The sequence below is a fragment of the Phyllostomus discolor genome, chromosome 2 (assembly GCF_004126475.2).
Source record: "Phyllostomus discolor isolate MPI-MPIP mPhyDis1 chromosome 2, mPhyDis1.pri.v3, whole genome shotgun sequence".
NCBI lineage: Eukaryota > Metazoa > Chordata > Mammalia > Chiroptera > Phyllostomidae > Phyllostomus > Phyllostomus discolor.
This window is the reverse complement of record NC_040904.2, coordinates 33,208,568-33,221,417: the sequence shown is the minus strand read 5'-3', so window position 1 is coordinate 33,221,417 and position 12,850 is coordinate 33,208,568. Positions and strand designations below refer to the sequence as shown.

Sequence of the window (12,850 nt, the reverse complement as noted above, 5' to 3'; positions counted from 1 at the left end):
GCTGGGTAAGAATACTTCTGTCCCAGCTACTGTGACAAGGAGAGTAGCTCCCTATACATTTGGTGGGAAAAGACTGGACCTTTAAACAAAACACTGTTACAAAAAGAATAAAACACCAAGAAATAAAGGACATGTCCTGGGAGTAACTAAAATTCTTATTTTGTTCTATTATCCTTTACATCAGATAGTTACATTTTAAGTATTAAAAACAGTTAGATTTCCTAGGGAAATCTTCAATGTATCATCAAGAGTTACAATTAAATGGCAAAAACTGGAAGGTGATATGTAAGTAGTTGTGTTTAAGTTGAGGGACTGCAGATAATTTTTATTTTCAAATTTTTGACAGTATTACTCTCAAGAAAGAGAAATTAACTCATCATAACACATATAACAGAAAACATGGAATTTCATAAATGGTTAGAAAATAAGTACAGGGTGGGCAAAAGTAAGTTTAGAGTTGTGAGCACGTGAAACAGAGTTTATTCTTGCATTAATATTTATTAATTATTGTATTATTTTCCATATGAACAACTATAAACCTACTTTTGCCCCACCCTGTATATTTGTTTTTGTGCTACAATTTCAAAAAGTATCCTAAACAAAGTAGCAATCACTCCCCATCTTTAAATGTGAAGTTATTTTACCAAAACAAAGTTTAGGAGTAGCTGAGGCCTTTTGAATAACAAGAACTCTTCTCACCTTACACATGCCATAGTCAGTGAGTTTAATGTGTCCTTCTGAGTCCAGCAATACATTGTCCAATTTCAAGTCTCTATAAATTATCCCTCGTTCATGAAGATAATTTAATGCTAGACTGATTTCTGCAGAGTAAAACCTAAAATAGAATGAAAATACCTCATATGATTCAAGTTTTTAAATACCAAACACAAACTGAAGTAGCACTGTAACACTGAGCCCCAGACACAACGATAAAAGGCCCAGTGTAAATTAAACTCAGACTTTTGATGAAGTTACTGATTTGAACATCTCAATCAGGGGTTTTAAATTTGGATGGACTCCAGGTAGCCCAGCACCTACAACGGCGGGTAAAGGTGCGTGTGTCTGTGCACACATACGTCCTCTATCCATAGAGTTTCCATAGCTGGCTGGCATCGCTTCTCTAGGGACCAAAGACTTCCCCAAACACTAAGACCCACTGATTGGTCTAGAATGAAAAGAAGACTAAAAGTTCACTACTCAAACGATAAAATCCATATCAAAATTCCTAGAAAAGGAATTGGAAGAAATTATTCTATAACCACAACACTTAATATATTTTTTAAAAGTTTTAAAACTGCCACCAAATAACTGCTGATAATCAAAACTTTTGACCTGAATAATGAAAATGAAACACCCCAGCTGGTTTATGGCTGCTTTGATCAACGTTATCACAGCCTTCTTTGGAGGCACAAAACATACAGCTACTCAATTCTACGAAGTAGGAGCTTGAGGCCTTATTCTGTACATCGGTTCTTAGAAAAGCAAAGATGGTACAAAATCAAAATTGGAACTTTCATACAGTGAAACTGGACTACTTTTCCTCACATTCCACTGAACAAATACTGGCAATGTTCACAAAACAAAATATTTGTGGCTTTGCTGTGAATGGTGACCATTTGATAAAGCTAAATAAACAATACACATACAGTAAACTTAAAAAAAAAAAAAAAAAAGCAGTTTGGCCCTGAGGTTAGATTGATATAATTTATGCCTTTTCACAAAATTAAAAGATATTGTCTCTTTTTGACAAGAAAACAAAAATCAATGAACTAGCAAGATTTTCACTAAATAAGTTATTTAAAAAATAAAATCTCCAACCTTTGTTACACACATGTACAAACGCATAAGCTTCATTTTTCTCATTAGTCTTGTGAAGCACAAAAGAGTGATAATTAGTGCTAACTATGAGTAAAAAACAAAACATGGCACTGATGAACTAATCTTATCTACCAAGACCATAGTCCTTCCTCTAGTAACTCTTCCAATATATGAACAATTTATAACCTTATATAATAATATCAAAGAAAGGGCACTAAATAAGAATTCAATGCTCTTTGCTCCTATTCATCAATTTGTATGGGACCAGACAGAAAAGCCAACAGCAGACAAATTCAGAAATTCTAATTATAAGAATAGTCAGAAATACATATAGTGGCTTAAGAGGAATTATTTTATTACTCTCAAGTGTATATAAATAATAATCTAATGAAAAACTGTGAGAGATCACTGCAAACCTAATTAAGATGAGTAAGTATTTGTAAATTCATCAACTATTTCAGAGGCTGATAGTGAACACACAAAATGTTTTTCAATGATTGGGTTTAGTTGACCAAAGGTTTCTCCTTTAATACTGTTTATACCTTTTAATTGCTCATAATTACGTTATTACATATAGAATGTTATATATAGTTATATATTATAATGTAAACTAAGTTTTAGCTTAGCTTAGCCTCTACATGACTTACAGAGAATTAGCTAGTATTAAAATAAATAATTTATCTACTGCTTTCAACCACTGGCATAAAAAGAGCTTCCCCCAAAAATCCAACACAAACAAAGAATAATCAAAACACTTACCTGGCATGCTCTTCAGGCAGTTTTCTTTGTCGCTGCATGTGAAACATTAGATCTCCTCCGTTTACATACTCTATGACAAAGAACAATCTAAACCGCAGGAGAGAACACAGGAAACCAAAATCAAAATAAGGCAGCATAACTCTGCATTTTAAACACCATGGAGACCAGTCAAAACACAGAGCATTCTATGATTTCCCATTAACAAAAATCCCAGCAGTTTGGTGGAAACAAGTGGTAGATGGAGTAGAAAGCTATTTAATCACAGAAGGTACAACAAAGTAAGCCAGCCTGATAATAATTCTGACCTGCTACTTCTATAGTACACTCACAATCCAGAGCCTCTCCCTCCCACCCCAATTTTAGCATTTTCGAGATAAGTCATTTCAACTGCCCCTTACAGTAAAGAAGTTAGGATTTCTCCCCCTAGTTAGACAGTGGGAAACTTTTAAGTTCTAAAACTAAAATCTTAGGGATACTGAAAAGTAGATCTTCACTGCCATACTAGTACCTGGCTATTTTTTTAAGCAGGTAATTTCCTCATGCTAATCCAAACAGATTATCACTGACTGGAACGTGAGTAGCAGGAAATCACAGCACAATACTGTTGAGTCTGGTTGTCTCCCTGACTTCCACTTCAGGAATCAAAGTAAGAAGGGTTCTTACTGTGTGATCCACCAAAGCACATAAAGCCAGTAACCACTCCATTATCCTCCAATCTTACCTGCTTTCTGTCTGAAAGCAAGAATGCAGCCCAACGAGAAAGGGATGATTGGATGCCTGCTCAAAAACATGTTTCTCTGTCTGTACCCAATCAATATCCTATTTTAAAATATGAAAAGAAGTCTTTATCAAACTCAAATATCATTAAAACTACGATATATTTGTTGTTAGCAATTCAATGATCACAAACGCAATTATTAACCAACTAAGCTAAATATCAAAAGAATGAATAATAATGCAACAACAATTTATATACAAAGAGAAAAATACCACTAGTAAATATTTCAATACTTTGAAATGGCCTAGAAAACTTTCACAAAGCTCAATCAAGTACTTTCCTTTCATCATAATATGGTTTGATTTTTGTTTTTAAAAAACCTAATAATTATCAGATTTCTTAAATACATCTTATATAATCCATCTGAATCATTATTTAGAAAAATAGACTGAACTAATGTCACAAATGTTAAGGTCTTCTCTGAAATGGTACACTTATGCTAATTTAACAGTTTAGAACTAATAAAACACTGTGCTCACCTCATCATCATTGACAAGCTCCTTCTTCACAACTTTCATTGCATAAATACGATCTGTTTTTTTTAATCGCACCAACAGTACTTTGGCATAACTCCCTCTTCCTATTACCCGGAGCAAATCAAAATCCTGAAGACCTAGACTGGATGAAGCTTTGCCACTTTCCCTGGTGTTCATTGCCTATTGAGAGCATTTATATTAAAGAGTTAACAACTTGGAAGTATTTTGCATAATAATTACATTTCTAACACCTAGTTATACTTATGATTTAAAAGATATTTTCAGATGTAAGTTCTTAACAATTCTTTTCTTACAGCACTCCAAATAGTGCAATCTAACTACTCAAGGTGAGATAAATTCGCAAGTTCAGGTCAGAGGGGTACTGACAGCAGCGGAGAGTGAGCTAAAATCTGAGAAATGTTAAAGGATGTCTTAAAAAGCATCTGGTAAAACTTTGGGGTATAGAGACAAGCAATGGAGATGCATGAATGAAAGTGACACCAATTTTGCTGACAGGGAGAGTGGAGGTACCATTAATAAAAAAATAAATTGTGAGCATAGGATACGACGGACAGAGTTGTTGAGATAATGAGCTCGGTTTTTCATTCTGTAGTTAGAAGTTCCAATGGGACAGAAATATGAAAAGAGTCTGCTGGGAGTCCGATATATGAAATCTGAGCTGACGAAAGGACACAATCACAAACACTGGGAGCTGGAAGCAGACAACGAGCACAAGGCAGTGCAGTGAACGGCAAACCTGCCCTGCACAACACCAAGGCTCCCCTGGAATGACAGTCAGCCTTGAAATTCACTTGTAACTAGAAACACAGGCTTTCAGTAACCTATAGAGAAGACTGAAGATAATGTTTTATTAGAGAGCCACAAAATTCTCAGCATACAATCAACAGTTCCTCCCATAAAAACTAAGTATGAATTTCCAGAAGTGAAAGAGTATCAAGAAAAACAAATAGCAAATTTTAAGAAACAAGCACACACACACACACACACAAATATATATGTTTATATATAATATATATATATGTTATGAAAACTGGAAAAAGGATCAAAAGAAGGATCATTAATACATGAAAATTTAAAAATAATAATCTGATGTGGCAAAAAGGATAAATAAAGAGGGGTGAAGAAAAATCAGATTAGGGCAGATTAAGAAAGAAGAACATGCTCAGATGATAAGGCAACGTCCAGACTTTATATGGCTCACTGAAAACTATAAAAGAGAACCAAATGGCACAAAAGCACAGAACCTTCAAAGGAAATGCGAGGATACAGGGAAGGGACAGAAGCCAGAAAACAGGAACGTCACCATCAAAGGACCAGGTACCACCCTTTGTTAGCCTACAACTCTATGTTCTGCAAAAAGAGCCCTCAAAATAAGAGTAAAATAAAAACCTTTTGAACACAAACTAAGGAAATCCACCACTGGTCAGCTCTCACTGAAGGAAACACTGAGTTCTTCAAGAAAGATGATCTCACATGGGAGGACAGACACACAAGGAGGAACGCAGAAAAAAATAACAAAATGTAGATAAACCTAAATAAGGACAGACTGTTTAAAAACACTAATACATACACACAGAGAATTTTAAAATAAGACAAATATAGCACCAAAGGCAGAAAGGGAGAGTAAATTTAAAGTGTTCTAAGTTCCTTGCATGTCATGGGAGGTAGGAAAAGTATAACTAGTAATTTTTAGTGAATTTAAATAAGTTAAGGATGTAAATGCAACCTCTAGAACAATCAGGAATAGAACAGCAAAAGAAGGTCACACGAAAGGGTTCTGGTCAAAATGCTGGGGTAGGTCAGTGCTGACCTCGCCTCCTCCCGTGACCACACTAAAATCTCAAATGAATTGCAGAGCAGTGTACCTGAAGACTAGTCAAATGGAGCTCCAAGAACTAAGAGTATAAAGAAGAGGCCACATAGAGGAGGCAGAGAGGTGAAAGAGGCTGGTCCCACACCCACGCCTGGCAGCTGAGAATCAGGAGGGATATCCCGGCAGCAGAGGCCCCACTTAGGAGGGGTCCCAGCGCCCCCATACCGGCTCCCTCACCCAGGAATCCACTGCCTGGAAGAGTTGTCCCTGTAACAGCTGGCTGTGAAGCCCAGCAGAGACTCTGTGCCAGTATGGTGAGAAGGAGGGCGGCTGGAAACCTAGGTATCCTTGTAAAGGGGCCCACACATAGACTCACTTGCTCACAGGCACTCAGAGCAGCTCGAAAGGCACCAGAGACAGACATGGAGAGAATGAGTTGTGTGACTTCAAGGCGAGGGCTGCCATGGAGCCCTCCCCTCATATAACCTACAGTGGCAGTCAAGTGCCAAATCTGAATCTGCATTAACCAGGGAAACATCACTCACCCAACCCTGGTGACTCCAAGACCTCACCACACCCAGCTCCGTGGGGACTACCTCCAGGTCAGACAGAAGGCTGCTAGAAACCAGCAGTCCTCTTAAAGGGCCCATGCACAGACTCAACTGCTTCCAGGCATTCACCCTGAGCTTCTGTGAAGGGCCAGCAGCTCAAAAGGCACCAGAGTCATATGGAAAGAAACTGAACTGTGTGGCTTTGGGGTGAGGGCCGCCACTACTTGTGTTGACCCCTCTCCTTACCCAGCCTGCAGGGGCAGGTGGGCGCCAAGGAAAATCTGCATTAACCTGGGGAACACTGGTAGCTTCACCCTGGTGACCGACTGAAACCCCATTCCACCCAACTGCACACTGCCTTGGCAGCGCCTCACAGGCAACCTCAGCCTCTGCTGAGAGTTTTCTTAAAGACTTCCCAAGATCTGCAGACCCCAGGCAGCTGGTGGTTAGCCTTGGTATGCCCTGTGCCTTTGCTGAGTGGCCTCAGGCCTGGTGCGGGTGGGAGCCAACCATGGCTTACACCTTGGCCCCTTCCACATACCTCTGGGCCCAGCACATGTAGCTGTCAACCTCAGATGACTTTGTATCTCCTACCAAGTGTCCCTGGGCTGGGCATAGGCAGCAGGTGGCCTCCACCTGCACCAAAGCTTCTCCAAAGAGGCCCCAGAACCAACATGCTGGTGGCCAGCCTAACAGCACCACTCAATTAGCTCCACAAATGGCATACACAAAGGGTGGCCTTGGCAGGAACCAGAGCCCCGCTGGGGCGAATCTCACTGTGGTTGTGGCCAGTCTCATATCCGGTCAGCCAAGGATCGGCCCCATCCATTGATAAACCAAGGCTCAACGACAACAGAAAGGCACACACAATCTACACAAGGGACACTCCTGGAGCACCGGGCTCAGGTGACCAGGGAGATTATGTCACTGTGTTCCACAGGACACCTACTACATAAGGCCACCCTGCCAAGTCTGGGAGACACAGCAGATCCACTTAATATACAGAAACAAACACAGAGAGGCAGCCAAAAATGAGGAGACAAAGAAACATGTCTCAAATGAAAATATAGGAGAAAACTATAGAAAAAGAACTAAATCAAATGGAAGCAAGCAATTTACCAGATACAGATTCAAAACATTGGTTATAAGAATGTTCAATGAACTTATGGGAAGAAGATCAACTCAATGAGAACTTCAACAAAGAGATAGTAAACATAAAAAAGGACACAGATACCATAAAAAAGTCAGAAATGAATCAACAGATTAGATGAAGCAGAGGATCATATCAGTGACTTAGAAGACAAAGCAGTGGAAGACACCCAATCAGAGCAGCAAAAAGAAAAAAATATTTTTTTAAATGAGGAAAGTTTAAGGGGCTTCTGGGACAACATCAAGCATACCAACATTCACATCATAGGGGTACCAAGGAGAAGAGAGAGAGCATGGCCTGAAAACCTACTTGATAAAATAATGACAGAAAACTTTGACCAGGCAAAGGAAATAGACATACAACTCCAGGAAGTACAGAAAGTTCCCAAAAAGATGAACCCAAAGAAGCCCACACCAAGACACATCATAATTAAAACGCCAAAGGTTGAAAACAAGAGAAATATTTAAAAGCAGCAAGAGAAAAGTAGCAAGAAGAAAGCCGTTAGTCACCTACAATGAAGCTACCATAAGACTGTCAGCTGACTTCTCAACAAAAACTTTATAGGCCAGAAGAGGTTGGCAAGAAATATTAAAAGTGATGAAAATTGAGGGCCTACAATCAAGATTACCCAGCAAGGTTATCATTTAAAATTGAAGGAAAGATAAAGAGCTTCCCAGACAAGGAAGAGTTAAAGGAATTCATTACTACCAAACCAGTATTTTGAGAAATGTTAAAGGAACTTCTTTAAGAATAAGAAAAGAAAAAGCAAGCATGAATAAAAAAAATGAGAATAACTATATACCTATTAACAATTATTTTAAATGTAAATGGATTAAATGTTCCAACCAAAGGGTGGCTGAATGGATCAGAAAACAAGACCCATACATATGCCATCTAAAAGAGACCCATTTCAGATCAAAAGGCACACACAGGCTAAATAAACATAAAGGGGTGGGAAAGATATTTCATACAAATGGAAACAAAAATAAAACCTGGAGTAACAATACTTATATCAGATAAAACAGATTTTAAAACAAAAGCTATAACCAAAGACAAAGAAGGACAATACATAATAAGAAAGGGATCAACCCGACAAGAGAGTATCACCCTGTAAACACTTAGGCACTGAAGGTAGGAGCACCTAAATTCATAAAGCAAATATTGACGGACATAAAGGGTCAGATTGACAGTAATACGGTAACTGCTGGGAACCTTAACACCTCACTGACATCAATGGATAGACAGTCCAGACAGAAAATCAAGGAGCAAACAGCAACCTTAAATAACTTATTAGACCGGATGAATTTAATTTATATTTTTAGAGCACTTCACAGAATATACATTCTTTTCACGCACATACAGAACATTTTCCAGGATAGACCACATGTTACGCTACAAAACAAGTCTCTATAAATTAAAGAAGTTTGAAATAATATTGAGCATCTTCTTCAACCACAATCATATGAAAACTAGGTATCAATTACAAAAAAGATAACTGAAAAACACACAAAAACATAAGAGTCTAAATAACATGCTACTAAACAATAAATGGATTAAACAATGAAATCAAGGAAGATATCAAAAAATATCTTGCAACAAATGCAAATGAAAACACAATATCCTGACAGCATCACAACTGTGAAAGTAGTTCTAAGAGGGAAATTCATAGCAATGCAAGCTTATCTCAAGAAACAAAAAAAGCTGAATTATACAATCTAATCTTACAACTAAAGGAACTAGGAAAAAAACCCCACAAAGTCCAAAGGCAGTAGAAGGAAGGAAATAATAAAGATCAAAGTGAAAATAAATGAAACAGAGTCTAAAAAATACAAAAGATTAATGAAAACAAAAGCTTTGAAAAGATAAACTGATAAATTTTTAACCAGACTCAAGTCAAAAAGAGAGAGGACCCAAATAAATAAAATGAGAAATAAAAGAGAAGTGGCAACTGACACCACAGAAATGCAAAGGATGATAAGAATATACTACAATTATATGCCAACAAACTGTACACTCTGGAAGAAATGGATAAATTCCTAGAATATACACTCTTCCTAGACTGAGTCAAAAAGAAACAGAAAATCTGAACAGACCAATAACTACTAATGAAACCAAATCAGTAATCAAAGGACTCTCAAAAAATAAAAATCCTGGACTGAATGACTTCACAGGTAAACCATTCCAAACATTCAAAGAATTAACACCTACCCTTTTAAACTACTCCAAAAATTCAAGAGAGGAAGTCTCCGGAACTCAAGCTATGAGGCCAGGATTATCCTGATTCCAAAATGTGACAAAGACACTACAAAAAAAGAAAATTATAGGCCAATATCCCTGACAAACATGGATTCAAAAACCCTCAACAAAATATTAGCAAACTGAACTCGGCAATATATTAAAAGGTCACACACCATGATCAAGTGGAATTTATTCCTGGGATGCAAGTTTGGTTCAGTATCGGCAAATCAATTAATGAGGTACACCACATAAACAAATGGACAGAAAAAGTATATAATCATATCCATAGATGCACAAAAAGCATTCATTTATAATAAAAACTCTCAGTAAAGCGGAAACAGAGGAAAGATACCCCAATGTAATGAAGATCATATATGACAAATCATAGCTAACATCATACTCAATGGTGAAAAGTTAAAAGCTTTTCCCTTAAGATCAGGAACAAGACAAGGATGTCTACTTTCACAAATTTACTCAACACAGTACTGGAAGTCGTAGCTATAGCACTCAGACAAGGGGAAAAAAGCATCCAAATTGAAAAGGAGGAAGTAAAACTATGATTATTTGCAGATAACATACTATATATAAAGAACCCTAAAGATTCCACCAAAAAACTATTAGAACTGTGATTTCAGTAAAGTAGCAGGATACAAAATTAGGAAAAGTTTCATTTTTATACACCATAATAAACTATCAGAAAGAGAAATTAAGAAAACAATCTCATCTACAACTGCATCAAAAAAATTACCTAAGAATTTAACCAAGGAGATAAAAAAAAAAAGACCTGTACGTGGAAAATTACAAGACACTAAAGAAGATACAAATAAATGGAAGCATATACCGTGTTCATGGAGAGGAAGAACTAACATCATTAGAATGTTCATACCATCCAAAGCAATTTATACATTCACTACAAACCTTATCAAAATACCGATGGAATTTTCCACAGAACTAGAACAACTAACCCAAAAATATATACGGAGCCACAAAAGACCCCTCAATAGCCAAAGCAATCTTGAGAAAGAGTAAAGTTGGAGGTTATCATGCTGAGAAAACTGGACAGAAACATACAATAAAAATGAAACTAGACCACCTTCTTATACCACATGTAAGACTAATTCATGCCCTGGCTGGTGTGGCCTAGTGGATTGAGTGCTGGCCTGCAAAACTGAAAGGTCACTGGATTGATTCCCAGTCAGGGCACATGCCTTGGTTGTGGGCCAGGTCCCCAGTTGGGGGTGTGGAGAGGCAGCTGATCGATGTTTCTATACCTCTCTTCCCCTCTCTCTAAAAATAAATAAATAAAATCTTTAAAAAAAATTGTAAAAACAAATAATTCAAAATAGTTTAGACTTCAATGTAAGACCCCAAACCATAAAATTCCTAGAATACATAGGCAGTAAACCATATGACATTACTCTTAGTAATGTTTTTGTTGACATCTCCTCAGGCAAGGGAAACAAAAGAAAAGGTAAACACATGGGACTGCATCAAACTAAAATGCTTTTGCACAGCAAAGGAAACCATCAAGAAAACAAAAAGATAAACTATCAATTGGGAGACTATTCACCAACGATATATCCAATAAAGGGTCAATACCTAAAATTTATAAAGAACTCATATAACAAAACACCAAAAAAAAAAAACAATTAAAAAATGGGCAGAGGACCTGAATAGACATTTCTACAAAGAGGACATACAGATGGCCAATAGACATATGAAAAGCTGCTCAATGTCACTAATCATCAGAGAAATGCAAGTTAAAACCACGATGAGGTATCATCTCACACCTGTCAGAATAGCTATCATCAATAAATCAACAAACAAGTGTTGGCAAGGATGTGGAGAAAGTGGAATGCCTGTGCATTGTTGGTCGGATTGCAAATTGTTGCAGCCACAATGGAAAATAGTGTGGAGGTTCCTGAAAAAATTAAAGATAGAACTATCTTATGACCTCGTAATTCAACTTCTGGGTATATATCCAAAGAAATCCAAAACACTAATTTGAAAAGATATAGTATCCCTATGTTCACTGCAGGATTATTGACAATAAGCCACGTATGGAAGCAACCTAAGTGCCCACTAATAAACGATTAAATAAAGAAGCAGCACATGGGTACAATGGACTATTACTCAGCAATAAAAAAGAATGAAATCTCACTATTTGTGACAGCATGGATGGACCTAGAGGGTATCATGCTAAGTGAATAAGTCAGTCAGAGAAAGACAAATACCATATGCTTTCACTTGCATGTGGAGTCCAATGAATGATATAAATAAAGAGACAAAAACAGAAACAGAGAACAAACTGAAGGTTGCCAGATGGGAAGGGGGTTGGGGGCTGGGTGAAAAAGCTGAAGAGATTGAGAAGTACAACTGGTAGTTACAAAGCAGTCATGGGGATGTGAAGTCCTGCACAGGAATCTAGTGTCTGGTGCCAGGTGGGTACCAGATTTAGGAGGAGCACTTCGTGAATTATAAATGTCTAACCACTATGCTGTACACCTGACACTAATAAAAGTAACATTGAATGTCAACTGTAATAGGAAAAAATGGTTAAAAAAAGAGTATCAACCAAGCTAAAAGAGGTGAAAAAGCAATAATGAGTAATTAACCCAAAAGAAGGCAAGAAAAGTACCATAAATAGGTGAGATACAGAAAACAGTAAAATGATAGATTTAAACTTACAAATCTGTAACTAGTTTAAATATAATTACAAAACAATGCTGGCCATGTAGTGATGATTGTTTTTACTGGGTAATTGATAAAGGAGCTTTATTATACAATTTTGTGCACTTTTATTTATGTTTGAAATTTTCCATAATAAAAAGTTGGGTTTTTTAAAGGTAACCAAGAATAAAACATTACCTGTTAAGCATTAAAGTATGAACGAAAATTCGTGAGGCAGTAGGAACTACATCTTTCATGACCAGAAACAGAGTTTTAATATTGAAAAACAGAGGTATAAACACTACGGAGCCAACGGGAGCGACTGAAAAGGGCTGCCTCTCAGAAGTCACAGTAGAAGTGAAAGGTGTGAGGCATGATGAATCTGTTTTACTATAAGCTCTTTTCAAAAATTTGGTTATTGTTTTAATTAACATTTGTAATTAAAATTTTATTTTGTTTTAAAAACTGATAAAATGTTTCATAGTCAGAAAAAATAGTAGCAATTAAGATGCTTAATCATTTATACTTAAACAATTAGCCCATAAAATGGAAGGATCTATAAGTATATTTAAACAA

At 36.9% G+C, this 12,850-nt stretch overlaps 1 protein-coding gene and 1 long non-coding RNA gene across 2 annotated transcripts in view; both read right to left on the bottom strand.

Annotated features, from left to right (window-relative positions):
* Positions 1–12,850, bottom strand: part of PRKCI (protein kinase C iota) — a 63,383-nt gene that overhangs the window by 15,371 nt on the left and 35,162 nt on the right. Inside the window, exons 9-12 of the mRNA XM_028504365.1 lie at positions 3,835–4,011; positions 3,299–3,396; positions 2,578–2,664; positions 700–835 (exon numbers count right to left, since the gene is read on the bottom strand). Coding sequence (XP_028360166.1) covers positions 700–835; positions 2,578–2,664; positions 3,299–3,396; positions 3,835–4,011 — 498 coding nt within the window. The remainder of the gene's footprint in view (positions 1–699; positions 836–2,577; positions 2,665–3,298; positions 3,397–3,834; positions 4,012–12,850) is intronic.
* On the bottom strand, positions 5,040–7,296 carry LOC118498808. The gene is made up of 2 exons (XR_004901275.1): positions 5,369–7,296; positions 5,040–5,202 (listed from the first exon to the last, which is right to left on the bottom strand). It is a non-coding gene; the product is annotated as an uncharacterized LOC118498808 (long non-coding RNA).